Here is a 23417-nt window from a genome sequence, read left to right on the forward strand (position 1 = left end):
AACTGTGATTTTCTTCCCCCTCTGTAAAATTATAGTACAGGACCTAGCGATAAAACCCTTGTTTACCTACAAAATAAACTATATCATGATCTAGAGCACCTTCAGGATGTTGATTCAACTTTTAAAAAGTGTTAATATTTAGTCATTTTCAACCATGGCTTTCAAAAACTTTGGGGAAGCAAATATTCACTTTTGACTTTTTTCTTCTTTAATCCTCCACTGAAGACCATATATTTCTTGCTAGTGGATCTCACCTTGGTGAGCAAAACTCTCAGTCCACACCACTGAATGGAACAGTATGGCTCCCTCGTGCAAATTTCCTGAGAGCCCCTTCCCTGAGCGTGTGCCAAGAATCAAATCTTGGCCACTTAGTGCTCTGTGCTCCACATGTGAGCTCACGGCGTGTTGAGCAGCCATGCTAACTGAGATGGATAGCCCTGTCAAACAGGAAGCTGGCACACCAGGATGCAAGCAGTGGGACACAATGACCTTTACATTCAGAGAAAAATATCCCTAAAATGGCATGAAAAGTTTACGGTGGGGGAAGGAGGGGGGGGATTCTTTTATTTCATTTAGGTACATAGCATGAAATAAAAGCAGTGGTGCCCAGGATGCAATTTGCTCGGGATCAAATCTTGAATCCCTCACACAAGAAGGAAAGTTGTCGGGGAAAGGAAATGAATCATCCTTTATCACGCTGCTTTGAAAGCAGCGGACTCTACGATTCAGCTGTATGTATTACTGCACCCAGACGGGCCAAGTGCTGGGATTCAGACTGCACTTCAACTCACAATAATCCACGGCCCTGGGAAAACATTCTTGACCTCCCGGTTTCAGATGAGTTGCTTTCTTGGTAGAACTAAGATATAATTTGAACATTTAATTAAAACTTTTTTTAAACAGTAATAATCTGCTTACAAAATCAGAGTCAAGAGCTGGGGAATTTAAATCCCATGTCCTTGGTCACCATATTTTGTAACTTTTTATAAACTGTTTAATCTCTCATAGTTTCCTTCTCTCAATAAATACAGGCTTGGACTAATAGTTCTTAGGAAGTACATGAAGAGGAATTCATTTGAAAAAGTAGCAAAAATCCATGGCACATACACAAATGTTAAGTAAGGACAGTAATAAAGGAAATAAATATATGGAATAAGACCTGGAAGTCACTTGTTTCTATCCTTTAGTTCTAACCATTATCATAATCTATACAGTTCAATAATTTCAGCTAAAAAACAAAGATAATCATTCCATTGGGTCAAAAATTTATTTTTCCATTCTCCAAGGTTTGGGGATATTTTTGCTATTTGTTTTGTCAATTATCTGGCATAAAAGAACAATGGGCAACACAAGCTCACAATGGATTCCCCAGTGCTGTACAATTCACACTGAAATAATGATGCAATTTTAATATTTAATTATATTTAATTAAATAGGTAAAATGAATTGATCACAAAGACACTGAGCATTTTTTTTTTTAATGAATGGACCACATCAGAACTACAGAGAGGTTTTCAAAGATACAAAAGTACAGTATATAAGAGGCATACATTTTTTTCTATTTAACTAAAAGCTGATCATCATGTGCAAAAGCGGCAGGCCCAAAGCAATAAATAAATTTAGAAAACTGAAAGCTTATAATTCACATATTAAAGTTTGGATAAGTTAGGAGTCAAATGTCTCAGCACTCTGAGAATACCAATTTGGGGACTTAGAGAAAATAAGAGAGTTATTAATGCAACAAAACCCATGATGATCACTCTGAAATGCAAGTGATGGCTTGAAATGGGATTTTGGTGGCTCTAGAGGTACTGGTCAAATGCTTCCCAACGCAACCAGAAAACCAGACTCTCCATGAAACATCCTGCTGTTCACTGTTTGGGAAAGATGTTAGATGTAACCACTCTCCTCCGATCCCTGTTTGGAGAATTATTTCAGGGAACACACTCTTCCTCAAATCATGACACACCCGAGGCACGGGGAGGAGAGGGGAGACGCGAGAATACCTTGTGCCTGCGCCGCGGAGCTGTGGGAGTAGCCCAGGGCCAGGAGCGCGGTCTCCACCAGCTGGCTGAAAAGCACGTCCTTGCGAACCAGGACAAACTCCGCGTGTTCTTCCCTGTTGTCATATTCAAGAGAGCCGTCCAACTGCTCTACCACACAAAAGACCGGAATCATCAAACCTGCAGGGACAAAACCCAAGAGCAAAACACAAACATTACAAAGCAAACCCCAGTCATCATGAGAAGGGAAGAGACAGTTATCATCTGTGGACAGTGGTTTGGATTAAACAAGCCTCTTAGTCAGATGGGCCTAATGGGAAAACTGTGGGGGGGGGGGGTTTTCCCTCCATTATTACTATCAGACTGCAGCAGAATTGCCCCGAGCAGTGGCAGAAGCCCTCAGAGTCTAGTCATTAAAAAGTGGAGCACACCAATCAGAGGTGTCCTGACTGAGAGACCTCAAGTTCACAGCCGGCGCATAGGTGAGATCAAAGTGACCTTCCAGACCCTAGCATCCTCGTATCTATGGTCCTATCATTAACTATTAATCAGGACTAGTATTTTCAGATCAGATCTGCTTTTGTCTAGAAATGTTGTAAGATACCTAGTAATGGTCCTAAGCTATTATGTGAATATGTACCAGAAAATCAATAGGAGTTTAAAAGAAGCCCCTCTTGTATCTTCTCTTTTTCTAAATCCTGGTAAACAGGCCATCAACTAACCTGAAAATACCCTGCTCATGTAAGTCTTAACTGACATTTAATTTATGTCAAAATATACATACAGATATGAAACTTTGTTTTTTAAAAAAATTATTATTTTATATAATAACACCAGTTATCACTGGAAAGGAATATCTCTGCTTGGTTTTCAAAGAAAAGAAGTAAACTACCCTAAAGAATAAAACAAATTAGTGTAGTTGAAAATCTGCTGAAATCTGTTGTCACTGAAATATTTCTCTCCTTTGTATCAATATGTGAAAAGCTAAAAAATGTTTAATTCACCAAAGGTGTTTTATAAAATGTTTTTTATTTTTTTAAAAAGCCATACAGGTATTTAAATCTAAACATAGCCATGGCAAAAGAAGATCAAAGTTTTAACAACATACGAGTAATAAACATGGACTCTGCCCTACATAATTCACACAAATTAGTATGTTACAGAGTAAGGATCTGCTCCAGGTCTTCTCTTCGTGCAAGAAAAATCAAAGGTTATGAAGGATGAGGGGGCAGGTGGAGAGATGGGGGAGGTGGAAGACGGGCTGGCTGTTCATGATGACGGCACTTCACAATAAAAATAAGACCTCTGTGTAAAATGACACGTGCAAGTATGGCCTCTCACACACAGAATGCAGAGGAGTTTCTCTAGAAGCCCCTCCCTGTTGCCCAGACACTAGAAGCCTCCTGACTCACTCTGATCTGGAAAGCAGAGGGTGGGAACAGATACTCTGCAAACTACCAGGTCACAGATTTAGATTTTTCTTCTAAAGATGATACAATGGTGCAACTGGTTCCCATGTGCTAATTATTATTATTAAAGATAATAAGTGTTGGATGTAATTATTAAATATAATAATTATTAACAATAATAATACTCATTAAGAATTGTTATCATTAAAGATCACAGTAATTATTACTAAGCCTGCACGACAGACTAGCAAGCCACACAATACCAGACCTGGGACAACTATTAACTTAGGGTTCACGCCAAGGAACAACAAAGCAGCATTACTGTCCATTGCTCATATACTATCCATGGTACAGACTCACGGAACATAGGAAATAAGGGTGGAGCAGACTGATTGTTTTACGTAAAGAGGAGAATTTAGCCTAGTCACATGGTGCCTTACAAAATATTTTTTTTAATTGTGACCAGCACTGGCGTATCAAATGCTTATTTACTTCTATGTCCGGTTTATTCCCCATTGCATGTAAGACATGTAGTGAATAATATAAAATAGATTTCCTCCAAATTATCTCTGTGGTCATTCATTTATCCAACTCTTACTCCCTGAACACCTACTGTGTGCCCGCTATCCCTCGTGGCTCCAGTGATACAAATGAAAACAAGCCTTACCTTGCTCCTGCCCTCCATGCAGTTGAAAAGTGTTGTGAAATCTTCCTAAGCAAGCATAATGGCATTTATAAAAAAGACCCATTCATGAGAGTCCTTACCAGCAGGGAATAGCCCCCATTTAGACCTTTTAACTCTTACGTACTAGTATATGATCTTTGTCCAAGGAAGTAGGTTGATTTCTGTTTTTAATGATTTAAACGTAAGCACACATAAGGCCGTGCAGTCAGTGGTGCCAGAAGCTACTTCACCACTAATACCTGTGTGTACATAAGTTTCAATGCTGAAAATCCATGTGCAGTTCCGAATGTCAACATCTAAGTGTCACTCATCTGGGAATCACAGATAAGACCTTTAAATGAATCCAGTTGCTCCACAAGCGATCACATATCCATTACTTAGGAACCATAAATCTTCCTCAAGTCTATGGTCAACTGAAAAAACTTAAGACCCCATTCATTTTTTTTTAATAATATTAACAGTTCATGAGTTAGAGATGAAATACAATACTAAAGCACAAGGATCTATACCATGCAGAGATTTATGTTTTGAAAATGGCAATGGCCAAAATATTTCCTAAATATTTTAGTTCAGTTGAGTAAAGGAAGCGATTGTTATGACACGACAGCAGTAACTCCTCACAGTCAAAAAGCAAGCACCAGTCCCTCATAGGCAATCACCTACTTTCAAAAAAAGAAGAAAAAAAAAGGACTTTGAAGTCATTTATAAAACAAAACAGTATTGATCAGAAGTGTACAATAATAGAATCTGTTCTGAAAGCACGTATACATCTGATACCAAAAACAATCATAAACAGGTTATATTTAATGACTAAAAAATGTACCTTTTTAGTAGAACTGGATCAACCTAAACAATGAAATCTTTACAATGAAACGCAATTTTTACAAAAGAAGAAGAAGGCAGGAAAAATAGATGCAGTTACTAGTGACAATGACAAGAGAAATGAAAACGAGTAAAGCAGTACAATTGAAGTCAAATGTAAGGAAGAAGAAAATTAAGGCATAGGTTTTAAATGCCTTTAAAAACAGCAAATCCCTAGGAAAGAAAACTATAAAAGGATGAGTAGAAATATATAGCAAAAAAATATACTTATCCATTTTGTCCCCCCATTTGCTCCAGGAAAAAAGAGGGGAAAAAAAGGAAGAAAAAGAAAAAAGTGACAATGGATGAAAGGATAGGGTGAGTATGTGGAAAGCACTTCAAAAAATAAAGAATGGGAAGAATTAATAGATAAGTTCCAACAAAAGAATAACAGCAATAAAACTAAACTGCATCTATAAAAATTCAGAAATGATCAAGAAGAAAAAGAAAGACACTCTTGTTCTAGCCCTATACCTACAGCTTATGGCATTATTTTTCTTTTATTGTAGCACAGACCCATCTTCAGATGATCAAGTAGAGAACTTTGAACCTTTTGATTATAAGCCTCGCTAAGCCTTTTACAATTGCAGGAGGTAAGCAAATGGTTTAATCTAGAGGACAGGCACACAGCCCTAGCCATTTGCTAAAAATTAAGAGCTGTCTTGACAATTGGGATAAATGGTTAATTCTGTTATCACAGAGGAAAAATAAGCAACGGGACTTTCTCTACTGGAAAAACGCATTTTCCCAACTGTCATTAGTTACGATGCTCAATTGTCACTTTCATTATGACATGATCTCTGAAGAAGCGCGCATAATGATGAAGCGTGAACCTGGTCTTCACCAGCACAGCCCTGGGAACAGAGGGAACAGAGGCGTGCGGGGAGAGGGCCGCTCTGCACCCGGGGGCAGGCACTCTTAGGTGGAGTCCTGGCACTGCCATACTAACCTGTGGGAGTGACCCTGGGAAATTTATCTGACCTCTCTGAGGCTCAAACTCCTCCCAGCTGAAATGCGAACAACAGCATCTACATCCTAGACTGGTTGTGACAATTAAACAGTGGAAGGTAGTTAAACTGTCTGACAGATAGCCCTCAAATAATGAAACCTATTTGGTTTTCTTTTTTATAAATTTATTTATTTATTTATTTTTGGTCGTGCTGGGTCTTCGTTGCTGCGTGCGGGCTTTCTCTAGTTGCGGTGAGCGGGGGCTACTCTTCCTTGTGGTGTGCGGGCTTCTCATTGCGGTGGCTTCTCTTGTTGCAGAGCATGGGCTCTAGGTGCGGGGGCTTCAGTAGTTGTGGCACGCGGGCTCAGTAGTTGTGGCTCGCGGGCTCTAGAGCGCAGGCTCAGTAGTTGTGGTGCACGGGCTTAGCTGCTCTGCGGCATGTGGGATCTTCCCGGACCAGGGCTCGAACCCATGTCCCCTGCATTGGCAGGCAGATTCTTAACCACTGCACCACCAGGAAGTCCCTATTTGGTTTTCTTTTTACAAAATCAGTATTAATACCACTCTACAGAGGAAAAAAAAGAGACCAATCATTTTTTTCAGGGTCCATAATCAATGCCCATGATACTTCCTAAAAAGCATTTCTTCAGAATAAAAATTATACTAATAATCACTGAATGGCCTAATTACTGAAGATGCAAATAATAAAGGCGTAAAATGTTCAACAGGCCCACAGCAAAAGGGTGAAAGTGTTAAAAGCACCATACTTTATATTCTAAAATATATTCTAAAATTGCCTGTCCAATACAGGGGCCACAAGTGGTGACGGAGCACTTGAATGTTGACTAGTCCTGCGTTGAGATATGGCGTGTGACATACACACTCAATTTCAACAATTTAATACCAAAAAATAAAAAAATAATTATATTTAACACAAAAAAAATTTTTATGAACTGCATGTAGAGATAATATTTTAGATACATTGAGTTAAACAAAATGTATTATTAAAATCAATTTCACCTGTTTCTTTACCATTTCTTTAAAAGAAGCTACAAGAAAATTTAAAATTATACACGCGGCTCTTATTACATTTCGATCAGACAAAGCTGCTCTAAGCAATCTGCCAAATACCAACATATACAACGGTTTTTCTGACCCAGGATAAATACACCACAAACTGATAAGCAGGACAATTGTGCGATTGTCTTGATGCCCCTCACTTATCTTTCCTCTGTGTTCCAGATCTTAGGAGACTTGAGTACAGATGTATTCTTGGTTAAACTCCAATATCTAACGTGATATCTTCTCCACATCACTGAGCAAATTGTAGGCTATTGTTTAATTCCTAATTATATTAATCCAACTTCTTTATTAAAGAAAAGCTTTTTTTCCCCTTCCCTTCATTTTAGAGAACAATTACAGTGTTCAGGAAATGACAAGACATTGGCATGAATGTGATCCCAGGAACAAGTACTCTTTAATGGGCTAGATCTAACCTAACAGAGAAAGATGAAAGAAGGTCCAGAGGCAGGGGGTCTAGATGACAGGGTTCTACCGCCTTCTGCGAAAGCTGGACACAAAACAACACTCTCATTTGCACAGGGCCTCCTAAGTCATCGTGTACTCTGACATACATACTTACCTTTGTTTCCTCCCCACGTTTACCCTGTGGGAGGGTTATTATTACTCTCATCTGATAAATGAGAAAGCTGAAACTACAGGAAAATAAGTAAGATGTCCAAAGAAACCAAGAGAGGAAAGAATAGAGCAGCTCCGATTAACCAACTTTAAAACCCAAGCACGCAGCTTTCTTGGGGGTCGAAAACAACACTCCAAAACCCATGTCCACAGAAATCTAAAGGCGTGGGCTTTTAGTAAAGGACCGTTCACCACACTTGCTGTGTCCAGTGGGTGACCTGCATTGCTTGTAAGTGAATTTACCTTTCAATGGCCTATCACCTGTCAGGCACTGTGCTGGGCGCAGAGGAGGAACCAAACACACATCCTGCCCTTAAGTCACTCACAGACAAAGAAAGGCTCAAATAATGGGTCCTTCTCTAGTGTGGTGCGCATGGGCTCCAGTCTCCTCCCCAGCCCCCTCGCCTCCTGGGTCCACCTTCATTCCTGGACCTGCCCCCTGAATGACAGGAGCCAGTCTGAGATGACAGGAGGCCAGCCTTTGTCCTCCCCTCTTTCCAAGGGCTCCTAAAACCATCTGTTTCCAAAAGGAAGGCAGCCACAGGGCCCACTCCCTTCCCTTGGGCCGGCAGTAGATCTGGTTCTATTACCTGAGAAGGTCCCTGGGCTAAATGAAGATTACAGAGGCTTTAGGGCAGAGTCTCTCATATGTATCTGTTCTTTGTATAAAACTGAACCTGGAGTAAAACATCATGCTCAGCAACCACCACAATCAATAAATCATAGAACCCCAGAAACACTGAAACAAATTCTACCCCAGAAAGCAAGTGAATAATACAGGGTTTTCCAGAGGACTGGCAGGGAAGGGAGTGAGGGGCGGCAACTATCTTTTCTTATTGCAAATTTACTAGAAAAACAAAACCACCACTTCCTTGCTCTATAACCTCATATCCTCTCCCTCTCTGAGGTCTCTCTTTCTCTCACACACGCACAAGCACACACTCACATTCACACACACACCCTGCGTCACAGACAAGAATAGAAAGAACTCGCCAATATTAACCTCTAGATGCTTCCTCCCACCCTAAAACAATAAAGGCAAGTTTGAGCGCCAAGAATTGCTCCCGGAAATAGAAAGAAAGGATAGGGGGTTCCTCACCTCCTTCTTGGGGTCCCAGGCAAAATTTCAAAATGGATCAAGTGTGCCTTCCCTACTCTCTTCTTTTCTGATCCTGCCCTTCACTCCCAGGGACTAACCTCCTGAGCTCTGGTGGCCCCAGGCTCCACATTCCACTCCAGCCTCCCATTCCCCCAGGGGCTGAAATTCCAAAGAGATTAATAGATAAAAAGATGCTACACTTTGCTGTTTTAATGGCTTGGTAGTCCCTTAATTTCCTCAGATATATTTTCATTGTAAAAGAAGTACATTGTATCCCACATTAACTTGTAATGGAAAGAATTTCAGGTACTGTCATAAAGAAAAACATGCTTTCACCAGTCTTGGGGGGGAGAGCAAAAGCATCTGGGGGCAAAGGAGCCACCCACAGGTGGCCCAGAGGACCTCCAAGCTCCCCTAAACTGCTCCACTTTCCAAAGTTCCTTTCTGTCTTTTGCTTGTGAACTACAGATTCTCAGAAGGATTCATTCATTTGTTTTTGTTGTTGGTTTTGTTTTTAACTCTTCCCAAAGAGGAAGCAGGAGCTGAGACAGAGGTGGGACAGCTGAAAGTCCTGGGTCTTTAACAGGTGGAGGACCAGTCAATCCTACAATTATGGGGAAGGCAAAATGCGCTTAATAATTACTCTAAGTGCAAATGAAGCCACATATGCAGAAATTCGATCTCCTGTTCATCCATGACCCAGTTGCTTAGACCTCAGAATTAGGCCTCCAAGTAAAGTTTTAACAATACAGCTCCTTGATGCCACTTCCTCTATGGGGAGGTGAGGAGAGGTAAGACTACCAAGAAATATTTTATTTTCAGAAATCTCTCTAGTAAAACCAGACACTACTTTGCAGCCCCTGGGGCAGATCTTAACTTTGGAAGATAAGAACAAAAAATAGGCCAGGGGTAGGGATGGCCTAGTAAACTCTGTTCCTCTCACTTATCACCTCAAAGGCTCAAATTGGGTTTAAAGTGGTAGGGAAGGGAGATGGGTTCTGGTCTTCCAGACCTCTGATTCCAGGCCTGTCCCCAAACTGAGAGGCCACAATTCAACCTGAAGTCAGATCTGAAGGCTGAAGGATAAACTCCAGGTCTCTCAATACTCTTCAGTTATAGAAATGCAGGGGCATGATCAAGTTGGCCTGGCAATCTGCAAAACAGGATTTTACAGGCACCCAGGAGGCACAGTGTGGCTACTTATCTAAACAAAAATGCCTGAGCTACACCTGGGAACACAGCCACAGCAAGCCTGACCCAAGGAACTAAATTCCCAGCTGTCAGGAATGTCCAGTTAGAGTGAACGAGAGGCCGGTCTTTTCCTTCTCCAACATGAACTGGACTTAGATTAAGTCTTCACCCTCCCACTCTCCCTTCCACTCCCAGGCTGACCTGCAGCAGGCCCAAAAGAAATGTTTGTTTATTTTAACAAAATGCTAATTCCACCTAGACATTAGTAACCACCATTAATAGGCAGTGTCGGTTCTGGAAGTCCCATGACTCCCTAGCCACCTAACTTGTCCACATCACTTTGGCCTGACTACACAGCATTCAGCATTGGTAGACAAGGAAAGCTTTCTAGGAAAGGATCCGCACAAGTGGATTCAGGAGCTCACTCCATGTTCTCCGGGAGAAGCGCACCAGACCACAGGGCCCTGCACGACCACCGTCCACAGAAATTGTTGGTTTATCACCACGAAGGCATCACAGTCAACTGGCGTAGGACTCTGTTGGGTAGCAGCACTGTGCTCTGTGACTGTGCACATCCTGGAGCCCTGGGCATCTTAGCTGCAGTCCTACCCATGTCCTGCACTGAAGGACTGCGGCATCTCTTCTAAATGTAGTAACTACAGAGAGACAAAATGTTTACTGATCCCAGAATCAAAAAAAAAAAAAAATTTAAGAAAAGGAAAAAAAGTAGAATATGCAAGTTTGTGTATCACAGAAGAGTTCAAACATACGGCATACTGTGTAAGTATCCCCAAGTTCAAAACTAAATTCTTGAGGTTCTTTTCTCACTGGGTTAGAAATGCATATATTAGTAAGCCTTGAGACTCAATGGCATGCTGAAATGACTATACCATAATTCATCAACATTAGGATTTCCTTCCTCCATTAAGTAGAATTTTATTCTGGAGGTTTCTGGGAGGATAATTTTTTAAATAGTATTGAACTAGAGATGTACTTGCCGCTCCCTTCATTCTTATTATCCTCTCTGGAAAAGCTATTTGCAACTCAGAGTCCCAGGAGTCAAAAAAGGAGTTAATAAAAATTATCTTTATACTAACATTTGCTTCGTCATCTCAGGTTTTGAGCTCTGCCTTAAATGTTATTTTATCTAATTTAATAATTAAAATAAAAACCCTTGATTAATTTCTCCAGTGTAGTGGTAAAAGAAGCTTAACTGTACTGAGGTTCTCTAGCAAGGAATTAATAAAGGAATCAAGCACTCGGCTCTCAATAAGACAAGACTACCCAGATTTCTAGTGGGAATATTTCAGAGCACAAGCATGTTTTCTTTGGGGAGTTTAACTCACCAAAATTATTAAAAATTGAGATCAAACACTGGTGCAAAGCCCCAAAGGAAATCATACTAGAGTGGAGAGATTTTTATCAAATAAAACCCTGAAAAGGTAAAGTTTTTATAGTGAAAAATAAAGACTTTCTCCCTTACAAGAGGAAATCCTACTGTCTATGTTTAGGGTTCAAACAGCAAAACATATATGGATGTTTAATAGATGTATAAAGATCGTCACTGTGAAATGAACGCAGATTTCACAAGGCCGAGCTTAAACAGACAGGCAGCCATTACCATCCTTTCCCAACCACTAAAAGCCACTCTCATTCTTACACCCAACAAATGCCTCCACTGAGATGTAATAGCAACCAGGTCCTTGAAATGGCTAACACTGGCAGAAGAAAAAGAAAAGAACAGGAGGAGAGAGCAAGAAAGTCAAAAATCATGCTGTGTATTCTGCAGTTCCCTAAGGGGACACTGGGCCCTCTGGATGGCAATACGTAGGATATAATTATTGTGACTGAGATGAAGTTAATAAAACCCAGCGTACAGACTGGGGAAACTCGGGTCCCCACTGATGGAATACTTCCCACACAAGATATTTTAAGCTTATATGTACCTGTACAATTTATAGCAATTACTTAAACAAGAAAAACAGAACAGAGAAAACTAGTATATTGTTTCTTTTCACGTTATGATTCTAAGACATCCCCTTTATAATTTATATCATTTCCAAAAGACACTATTAAGTTTGATCTTAAAAAACCAAAGAGACCATTTCAGCCACTGCACGTAAATCCATTGAAACTCTTATTCTCATTCTTAATGTTATCTAAAGGATACCACCCAACCAAAGGAGGAATGTTATTCCATTTTTAACTCTTTGAAAAGTGTCACAAAAAACCTTTTTTCTTTTTCTCCTGGAAAAAAAAAAGTCATAAATCTTTATCCTAAAGAAAATGTAAGTTTCTACCTTCCTTAAAGCACAGAAACCCTGGAAGAGCACTGTACTATTTTAAATTGGGGGTAATCCCAGATATGGAATATCTCAACCTCAGAAAGATTTCATTCTCCCCAGATTCCCTGGATTCACAAGCTCTTTAACTCTAGAATAATTTCTGAGCCATAAAATGAAGCATATTAGTATAGTTTCTCCCCATCCCCTGAGAGGCCACAATTTCAAAATAGTTCTCATCTCACAAGCTCAACACAAGATAGAAAGACAAGGCAAAGGCTCTTTTTCAAAATTTGCATTAAAGGAGAAAGGGGTTCTTTTGGAGGCTAACTCAGAGGTGTAGGTTTAGGCTTGTGGGTGAACTCCTTCAACCTCCTGCCATACTGACAGCAACGCTGTTATCTTAGCACCATCACTGCCCAGGTCCAGGTAAAGATGATAAAAGAAACTACACCTAACAGCTTCGGTGAATATAGGTTCATTTCTTTATTTTGCTAATAGAAGTAGGATCGACAAACAGATATGTTTTCAGAGAGCAAGCCTGTGTTTATTATATACATGAGAGGCTGGCTGTGAGAAAGACGACTTCACTGACTCACATCAAAGGAAGAAAAGAGCTGCATCTCAGAAGCCTTCCTTGGTTAAAAAGAACTGTCTCCCTCAAACCTGCTTTCAAGCTATACATCAATCTTCAATATAATTATGTTTGACAGAATATAACCTCTCGGCAGTTAACTTGTTTACAATAAATGCTTAGTTTGGGTACATGGACTGTATTTCAGTCTTATAAATATCAAACGCAAACCTACAACACTCCCATTATGGAGCTGAGAATTATCTAGCTATAAATCTTTTTATTGGGGGACTGAGGGAATTACTTTGCAGCTTGTTTTCCACTAACCACTTGGAACAGTGTGAAAAGAGGTACATTTATACTCTGACCCTGTGCTAATTGGAATTCTATACATTTCCATGGGAGGGTGTGCAGTATCAATTCTGAATATGAAGGTCAGCCCCCAGACAGTTTTGCCATGGCAGCAAAAATATACACAAGCAGAAAAAATATACACATGCAGCAAAATGGTTCTTACTGAAGTCATGGCATTTTCCTCCAGTTCTTTTTCTCCTCCAAGTCTCTTGGGAACTAATGGCCATTTGTGATGGCACTGGCAGGCTTTCAGTAGTAAGCTCTAGTTTGGGGGGCGGTGGGGTTTGGTTATAAGTTACCTGTAAAAACGTGCTAAAGGCTCAAGCTTACTATATGAATGGACCTGTAAACAGAGTGAGTTGTGCTGAATATTACCTGGAGATCCATTTGAGAAGGAAAAAAAAATCTGAATCACCTGGTTTACCCTTGTAAAATGTCTTGACTTGGGTCTTAAACGTGTAATAACTTCCCTTTTCACTAACAATTTGCTCCTCTTATAATACTGCTCCTCAATAATGAAGGGTGTTTGGTCATCTAATACCACATCTGCCAAACCTACATACAGGACAAAATCTTGTCTAAATGGAGCCTGGTAAGCTGAAAGCCGGCAAAGCTTCAGGAGAACCCTGGCTTAGCCTCACTCTCCTCCATGAGCGATTTCCAGGCATGCATTCTTCCTAGCGTTCTGAACACTTTCTGGTTTGCAGATCATGAGAACTGATCATCACAGGGTTTCCTCAATTGTTTCTTAATTTCACAATTACCTTGTAACCAGATTCCTATAATAACTCAACTTTAACATAGTATTAATATCATATATTTAAAAGATCATTTTAAGAATCCTAGTTTAAGTATATTTTCCAAAATAACAAATACTGGGAAATTTAGTCCCTTTATTACTTAATACTGAGATCCCAACTTCTTTCCTTCTAGTCAATGCTACAATTTCAGGTGACATAAAGAATTTTTTACATCTCTCAGCTTCTAATAAATAAGACAGGTAACTGATTTGTAAGTTTCAAGGGTCCTCAAATATAACTTTATTAAGAAAAATTTGCCACATGACTTTAGTATGAGAGAGGGGAAAATATTTTCATTGCATTAGCAGCCTCACAGATCTTTTTTGTTAATATCAAAAGCACTAGTTTGCAATATGAACTAATGGAAAATTGTTAAATTCACCTAAAATAATCACTTCTTTTTTTGATTTAAATAAGCCCTTTTAAAACCTTGACTATTTAACTGCTATTTACTTAGGGGAGGGGAGACACGGTGAAGGTGACTGTATGAAAAAAAAAAAAAAGGGTTTTTTTTTTCTGATTGTACAACAAAAATTCCCTCCAAGGCAAAAAGGCATTATGCCAAGTTCCACCCAGAATTAATGTTTAGGTTTAAATTATAAAGCCCAGAAAAAAAACGGAACCACTAATAGACCCTTAAAGCTCGTGGCATTCGTCGATGATGTTAGGTTATGTAAATGTTAAAACTGAAAAACCTTTTGCTGACAAAAGTATTTTAATGAAGGCACTATTAACTAGACTCTCTAAACTGAATTTTTTTTTTAAAAAAAAGAAGCTTTTTGAGCTGTATGACATAAATTCCAGTCTGAAAGGGATTATGCTTGGGACAATTCTGGGATCATGAGACCTCCACCAGGAAGGGTTTACTGCCTATCTTATTCCTTTCATTTTGCTCTCAGGAAGGTTTTTAAATATTGAACCCAAGAAAACTCTTAGCTACAGACCAAAGAAACAGTCTCCTCTAACTCTGTCAACTAAGTCCAACCTTGGGCTCCAGCTGCTTTGATGGACAACACCATTTGCGGTTTTAGTATCCGCACAATGAGCAGGGGTTTAACTCCACTGTCTGGGCTAACTCCACTTTCATCACCCAAGTTTCCAGGCACACGCAATTCTATGAATAGAGTAAGAAATACAGCCTAGGGTGAAAGAACGCTAGCCACTGATTTCAGCGGCTGCCAGCCAGCTCGCTCCAAGTTGCTGAAAGCTCTACTCTGGGTAATGAGGGCTGGAGGTTCAGCAGTGTGAAGGATTACCGATTCATTGGTTCCAATGATTGCAGATGGAGGCCAGAGCCTGTGCATCTCAGGTGACAGTCTATGTCACCTACATGAATGGCAGGTGATGTGTCCATGTGGAAACTCGGGGTCCCCAACAACCCCACGTGAACCGAGAAGAAATAAGGGTGCTCATTATTCACCTTCAACTTTCTCCCTCCCCTTCAGCCAGGGGAGGAAGAACAGCAGATCCAGGGACCACACCTAACCCTTACTTTGCAGGACTTTGTAACAAGAGGAACATTCATTACTTTTTACTTCCATTTACATAGGTGAAAAAGAGAAAGAGAGAGAGAAGGTAGTTACACCTCAGGTAGAATATAAGAAACTGATTTCCCGTCGTAAACTGTATACGAAGACAAATCAGTGAGCACTTCTCATGTCTCCTGAGCAACTACCTCCCGGGGGCTCCTCTCTGAACTTCCCAGGGAGAAGCAAGAACCAAATGGTCTCTCCCCAAAACAGATTTTAGCTAATAAATACAGCAAAGTAAGTGAAAAGTACTTGAGTTATTCTGCATCTTCTTCAAGACTAAAAATTTGTACGTTGTGTGACAGGTCCCCCTCATTTTTCTTAATGATGTTTTTATTATTCTTTCACTCAATTAAAGCAGAAATGGATATTGCATCTTCTGACTGTATAATTGTTATTGTAATCTGTTTTCGATCACTGCTTGGGAAATGGGTCCGAAACAACATAAACTCTCCACTGTCTCAGAAGGCATGTCATATTCTTTTACTACGACACTTAAAGAGACATTTATCATGCCGCTCTGTTAGCATCTTTGGGTTATGACTAAAGAAAGCTCTGGTTCTGTTAACCAAAAAGAAATAATAATAATGTTTTGAAAACATTGCTATTTGAAGAGTTTTGATGTGAATGCGTTTTCCTTACAAGCTATCAATTTTTGCTTTTCTTATATGTATATATAAATAATTGGAACAAATGCAAGAAAAACATGCAATTTTAATACGGGGAATAATCAGGAAATTTGAAAATCAATCTTAGTCAGTTATAAAAGAATGGATACACTTGCTTTCTAGCCAAATTTTTTTTAAAAAGTAAAAAATATTTTTAAAAGATATAAAAAGATATCTGTGCTTAACATTATGAAATTAAAATTTTCTATGAAAAGTGAAAATCACCTCTGTCAGATCTTAGTGCTTTGGAAAACATTTTCTCTAACTAGAGTCTCTATTAATTTTGTTCATATCTGTGCAAGTCTTCAACAAAACAAAGAAAGTCACTGAGCTGCTGTGCACATTTCAATAACTGTGCAACCATCAGTAGGCACCAAACATTTACTCTGGTGTGAAATGCACCCCTTTTCATATATGGTAGCTTGAAGGGTTTCCCCTTAACTTTTTAATCTTTTTTGTTACGTTATGCTATAGTTTAACAGCCCACTGTGCTAAGGTAGAACTCCATTCCAATGATAAGGCAACTAGTTAAGGGCAGAACCTAATCTGCCTCACCCACTAGCCAACAGTAATAATACTGGGAGCAATTTAAATTGAAATATACATCCCCCAGAGAGTTTTACTACCCTAATGTGTCATAAACACAAATAATATTCTTACTACAATATAAGACTGCCATAATTTGTTCATAACTTTATTGCAAGGTTCAAATTCTTGAAATTTCTATTAAGGATTTTTCTTCATTTTAAGCATTTGTGAAACTAATAACTATAATATTCACTAGTTTATTTAAAAATTTTTTAAAGGTATACACATCAATTAAAAATGGAAAAATACACACCATAAACCCAATTGCCATAATTGTATATCTATGGCACATTTACTCCATTTTAGGTCATTTTTACCTGGTTAATAAAAAATCTGGAATAAGTAAAACTTTGCAAATGAGAAGCCAAAGACAAGTTGTAGAAGACAATTTCTGATGCAGCCTTTCACTGCCTCGTAATTATACTGATTTTACCACAATTTTTAAATCACTTGCTATTAAACAGCAAAACAATTCTGTTAATTGAAAGCAAAAAAAATTATATGTATAGATGGAGTTCCATGATTCTGAAAACTCCACCATAGAGCATTTTTACACAAACACTATACAGCATGAAGTCCTTGTGGGGCTTGTTTCATGTAAAAGAAGAAAATAAATATTTGGTTGCTCACTGACTTCAGAAAATAAAGAGAATCACACACTATAGAGGCCACAACTGTACTTTTTTGGAAATCTGTAAGTCCTCAACTGGCTTTTGTTTTAACTCATACCTCAATTCCACTCAGGGCGGTCTACTTTGACTTTGAAATATCTATCGTATTACCCGTAAGTAGTAGGATGATGAATCCTTTGTATATAAAAATCAATTTTTAACACATAGACATTTCCAAACCTCTGTTGCACCTTAAAATAAAAGGAATTCACGGCTCTCCACATTGACACCCTAAATTAAGGATGGAGAGCAGTGATAATTGGAAGTGAGAAAGGCCCAATACAAAGTCAGCAGAAGGAAATCACTCATTTTTAAATCGCTATAAAGAAAACAAAAGGCAAACTGTCTTCTTCATTTTTTGAGCTAAGCATAAATGTCTCCTACTTGAAACCATTTTCAGTTCTTTTCTTTCTCTCTCTCCCTCTCCCTGTCCCTTCCTTCCTTCCTTCCCTGCTTCCTTCCTTCCTTTCTTTCTTTCTTTCTTTTTTTCCAAAAAGTAATGAGTTAAAATGTATGAGTTAGATCCAACATTTCACTGCTGTTCTTATTCTTGGGGAGTTCGGGGGGGGGGGGGAGGGGGAACTTGCTGCCAAAGCTTCAGAAAAGAGAGTTTAGGCTGCTAATTTTCCGTTCACAAAATCTAAATTCCCCTTATGCATCTCACACAACTCATGAAATAATATGAAACAGTATTATATCACTGCAAATTGAGACATTTTTATCAAAATAAAGAGTGATGATGCCAGCATTTCATTTGTCATTTCCCACTTGTCACTTTCCACTGACAAACTGTTACACATACAACTTTTGTCAAATGCTCCATCCTTAAATATGTTCCAAAATGCCATTGTATCTCAGCATTCATGTAAGGAAGATAGTAAAGCTATGTTACCACACGTTAGTTACATAGGTTAAAAAAAAAAGCCTACTTATTAGGTAAAAGAGTATAAATAACTTTATTTACATGCTATGTAAGATAAAGTATGGCTTCTTGAAATGAAATAAACTATGTACATATTTTTTGCACCTAATGTGAGATTACTAGTTACAAAAAACTTTTTAGTGATGAGAAATTGTCATTTTGCTCTATACTGGAAACATAAAGTTTTCTACCTTATTTGCAGTCAAAAAAAAAAAGAAACCTAAAAACTCTAAAAAGACCAAAGAAAATAATACAATTTGAACTCATCTAACTCTGTCAATTTGTCTTTTTTATATATCATATAAACTGTCTCCACATTGAATCTTAAAAAAAAAAAAAGAGTTTTAAATTATCAAAGTAGCACCACCAAATTTGACTGCTTACCAGATATGCCTTGTCAGACATACCAAACAATTACCGTGTCTTGCCTGGAATAAGACTGATTTCCATATTCTTAAAATAACTCAAAATTAATATTCTTAGATATCTAATAAATTATGATTAGTCTGTTTCCCTCCCTACAGAGATAGATAGGCAAAATATATACACACATTCACACAAGGAGAAAAGAATTAATACAGGATATCTAATATGTACAGACTGATACTCTTAGTCACAACCCCCTGAAAAAAGAGGATAGAGCTTATTGTCTGCAGTGGTTAAAAAACAGATGCCTTAAGGGACATCTATGTAGTTCTAACACACACACACACACACACACACACACATTTCACTGCAGATGATCTTGAATATATAATGGTCAGTGGGGTTTCTACTGATGGAATATAAGGCTTCCAAAATTACTCAAAACATCAAATTATGCTCAAGACTTTGAGGGGCGGATACCCTATGTTCTATTTAATGTGTATGTTCCATTGCATATATTTTTTTAACCAAGTATATCTTTATTTTAATAACAGGCCAAGGACTGAAAACACTTTAGAGAGGGCTATTTTTCTACCTCAGCAAAACTACAGAGGACATGCTAGATTGTTGGATGACCCCAAAGCCTAAGTTCATTCTATTTAAAAGATCTTAAACCCTTAAAAAAAAAAAAAAAAAAGTAGAGTACAAGACCGAAATACAACCTTTTCACTTTTAAAGTAATAACATGAGTCTTCCCTACAAGCATAATGGTATACATCCTAGGTTAAAATGAATTTAATGAGTTTTCTCCATTTTGCCTATGTTGACAATACGTTTCAAATTTCTAAATATTTTATACATTTCAATAGGTCAATATCTATATTCTTTCATATCTGCCCTCCTTTCAAAAAGTAAAACATCTCTCTACAACTGCTCATATGGTGACTACACCTGACCTGAATTGCATTTCTTTTACTCTTATCTAAAAGGAAATGTTCCACATGCAGACAATTAAACTAACTGTTGTTGTAGACAGTGTTCAGCTCTAAATGAGGCCCTGCGCAACAATCATGATCACATTTGCTTCCCTATTTGAGTACATCAGTGTGTATTGCATAATGATTTTTTTCCCCTTGCAACAAGACAGTTATGTTCTTGAAAAGGCTGCCTGGTAGCAAGAAGAATAGGTTTACTTCGGGTCAAAGAGTTACAAGGTAACTTCAATAGACAATTCTTCAACAAAATTAAAGTTATTTTAAAAACTAATTTTTCCCAAAAAAGCTAATTTTTTTCAAAAAAATCAAGATATTCTCAGTGTTTAAACATCTTTCCTTGAACTCTAGAAGATCTAACACAAAAAAAGTCATCAAAATTCATAGGAAAATGAAAAATATCAAAAAGATTTCTGATGTTTAATGCCTCCTATCAGCAAATACACCATCTGGTATACTCAAGCGCTGTTCATTCAGTTTAAATAAAGCTGTCTGAAAAGTTCTTCTTTAAGCCAAACATTAAAAAATGAAAATGCTTGTGTTAACAATGAATGAAGCACAGTAATTTATTGCTATTAAAGCACAACTGGCCAGCGCCTTTCAGCAGTCCAGGAGGAAAGCAGAATGCCTTGCTTCCTCTGGAAACTTGATTGGCATCACTTTCATTTTATGCTGTAGGTTGTGTGGCTGAAGCATTACATACAGCAGAACATTTTAGGTACTTATGCTAATGGTGGTAAAAGGATCATCTGATTCTTATATTCATCATCCTTAATAATCTTTTCTTTTTCTAAATCTTCAAATAGATCTGTAAGTTTTAATCAACAATTTCACAAATATAAATTTCCCCACCATTAATCATCCTTTTTCAAAATCCTTATGGAGTGAATTACTAGCTGAGAGAGGACGCCAATTCTAGTAAGTGAATGTTACCCAGCAGGGATATAAAGCTGTCAACACCATGGTGCTCTTGCTTGCTCTAAACTCTCTCCCAGCCTTCATATGTTTTTTAAAGAGATATTAGCCTTTTTTTTTTCCAGGACCTTCTATAAAAGCTGACTGTCATACACATCTGAGCACTTATATTTTATTACATACATGCTTTAAAACGCACTGCTTAGATAAGAGCAAATATAGCCTACAAAGTGTTAGAAATACAAAACAAAATTGATCTACTTTCTAATAGTCTTCTAAAGCTAACCACATTGTAAACAACACACTTTTAAGCCCCCTATTAAAACAGAACCCTTTAGACTGTGACAGTGTTTCTACCACCTCATCCAGTCAAATCCAGACACTAAAATTATGTCTCTCTCTTTTTTTTTTAGTTCTCATCAAAAACATAGCAAACTCTCTCTCCCTAAAAAAGGTAGATAACAGCAACAGAATTTATTAGGGCAACCAATGCATTCAGAAGCATTTATTCACCTATTTATCAGAAGCATAAGATAAACTGACATTTTATTGAGCAACCAATTAACTTAATGATTTCCCCTATTTTTATGGGGAGAGCATTTAAAAAGAGAATCACTAAAGATTGACAAATACATCCTCCCAAATTTTGAGCTCTATTTTTAAAATATATATTATTATAGCCATCTTTACAACATTGACAAGACTGCAATATATCTGAAAATGGTAATAAATGATGCAGAGCTACAAATATTTTTGTAGTTGTCTATACTTATTATATTGTTTCATAAAGAAAATTTAAACAAAAGGAGGTAGGGTGATAGAAATATAATCTATTTTATATTTACTCTGTTCTAAAAAAAAACTTATTTCAATTATAAAAGAACTGCTAAATAGAAATATATTTTAAACATTTTTAAAATTTAGAATGTGCATTTTTAAAAAGGCTTTGCTTTTCTCCAGTCTATATACATGATTAAAAGTCATAATGAAATAAAATTATTAACATCTCAATGTACATTTGGAAACTATATAAACTTAAACCCACAAAATAATCATTAACATTCATAAGAAAACTCTGTACTATTGAAATTTTATGTTCTAAGTTGTTATATTTGAAAGCTTTCTAAATTAAAATCTTTCCCAACAATCTATTAAGATCTATCGAGTAAAATCTCTTTTAAAAAAAATCTTCAAAAATCCACCACAGGTAAACTATTGTAACCACTTTACTGTTAAGTATCATAAATGGTACTTACTGAGACAAAATAATGTCATCTTTATTTTCAGTTTGGGAAGCAGCTAAGACCTTTGATATTACTAAATTAAGTTAAAGCTCAGAAAAAAGTGACTATACCAGCTTGTCGAAACAAATTTATTATTCCTCACCAAGACTTAATAATATTTGTCTATATCAAATTTATGGTAAGTGGCCAAATGTGAATTATAGTCTCAGAAAATATGAAAAGTAACCACTATTTTACACTGAGGGTATCCCTGGGTCAACAAAATCAGGCAGTTTCCTTCAGTAAGATATAGGGGGAAAAAAAACTTTTTGTAGGGAAGCACAATTGGTAACCATTACATTCTAAAATGTTTAGAGACTTCTTTCAATTTACTGAGCTTAGAAAGAAACCAAAATTTCAGTCCAGGTTTTTTTCTTTAATGCATAAAGGCCACTTTGAGAACACATCCTCTCCAAGGACTTCCAAAAGTTTTTCAATCCAACATTACCAGCACTTATCATACCATCTCACATTGGGTCCCACCATATTCACCATATATTTTTCTGTCTTATATGCATATACTAAAAAATGATCCGAAAAGTCCGAAGTTATTGCTTCACTCTCAAGACAACACATTAATAAACACTATTTCTAAAAAGTGAGTCACAAAACTACCAAGTTTTGTTTTGCTTCATTAAAGTATATCTTCAAGTCCCTAAAATGAAAGATACATAAGCCACAATCTATGGTCAAATAATTTTGTTAAAGCTTTTAAAACTGAGAGAATGAGTGCTTCTCAAGGGAGATGATTAACATAAGGAGCTAAGGCAAACCATCTTGAATGTCTACCATGAAGAAAAAGTAATGGCAAAATAAGTAAAAATAAAAACCTATTCTTTTATAAATTGTCTGTTGTCTGTTTATAAAATGTCTTTAAAAGGGACTGGATATTTCGAATTAAGGCTTTACTTGGAAATACAAACTATGGCTCTTTAGAACATGGGAATTCATCACTAACTTTTGCCAGGGTTTTGTTTCATTTCAGGCTGGCTAATATAAGAATTATATTAAACAGGCTACTACTGAAAATATTAGGGGGGAAAAAAAAACCTTTAGAAGCAAAAAAAAAAAAAAAAGATTAAACTAGTAATTTATGTCAAACACAAAAAAACTGCATGCCATATAGAACTGTGCATTTACATTTAAAAAACAACTAAGGAAATGTCATATAAACCTCAAAATATTTTAATAATGTTTAAATTTCTTGCATATCTTTATTTTATAAAATTACTTTCCCTAACCACTTTAAAAGAAAGTGGTTGTTTAAGTAGCAAAAACTACGAAAGATTTTAAGTAATATTAAAGTCTTGGAAAGAAAAACAGCACGTAGTCAATAAGACTACTATGCTATTTTTATCTGTTGTGCTATAATTCATAACAAAGTTACAAATGCATATGACTTTAAACTTTATTTTAAAAAAACGGTAGCATTAAAGTCTCTAAGGGCCTGACAGATTCGTAGTGATTCTTTATTTCCCACTTGAAATGTGGCTGGAAATATTCCCAGTTGTTAATCATTTGTCTCGAAGCACTGTCCGAACTACAAAGTAACACCAACACTTTCTCCTGTACTAACCT

The 23417-nt window shown here is 37.3% G+C and overlaps 1 protein-coding gene across 3 annotated transcripts in view; it reads right to left on the bottom strand.

Annotated features, from left to right (window-relative positions):
• SATB2 (SATB homeobox 2) overlaps positions 1-23417 on the bottom strand; it is a 189916-nt gene that overhangs the window by 161432 nt on the left and 5067 nt on the right. For all 3 annotated transcript variants that reach the window (XM_057551675.1, XM_057551673.1, XM_057551674.1), the window contains one exon: positions 2007-2183. In XM_057551675.1, coding sequence (XP_057407658.1) covers positions 2007-2183 — 177 coding nt within the window. The remainder of the gene's footprint in view (positions 1-2006; positions 2184-23417) is intronic.

This window comes from Balaenoptera acutorostrata, chromosome 8, assembly GCF_949987535.1.
Source record: "Balaenoptera acutorostrata chromosome 8, mBalAcu1.1, whole genome shotgun sequence".
Classification (NCBI taxonomy): Eukaryota; Metazoa; Chordata; class Mammalia; order Artiodactyla; family Balaenopteridae; genus Balaenoptera; species Balaenoptera acutorostrata.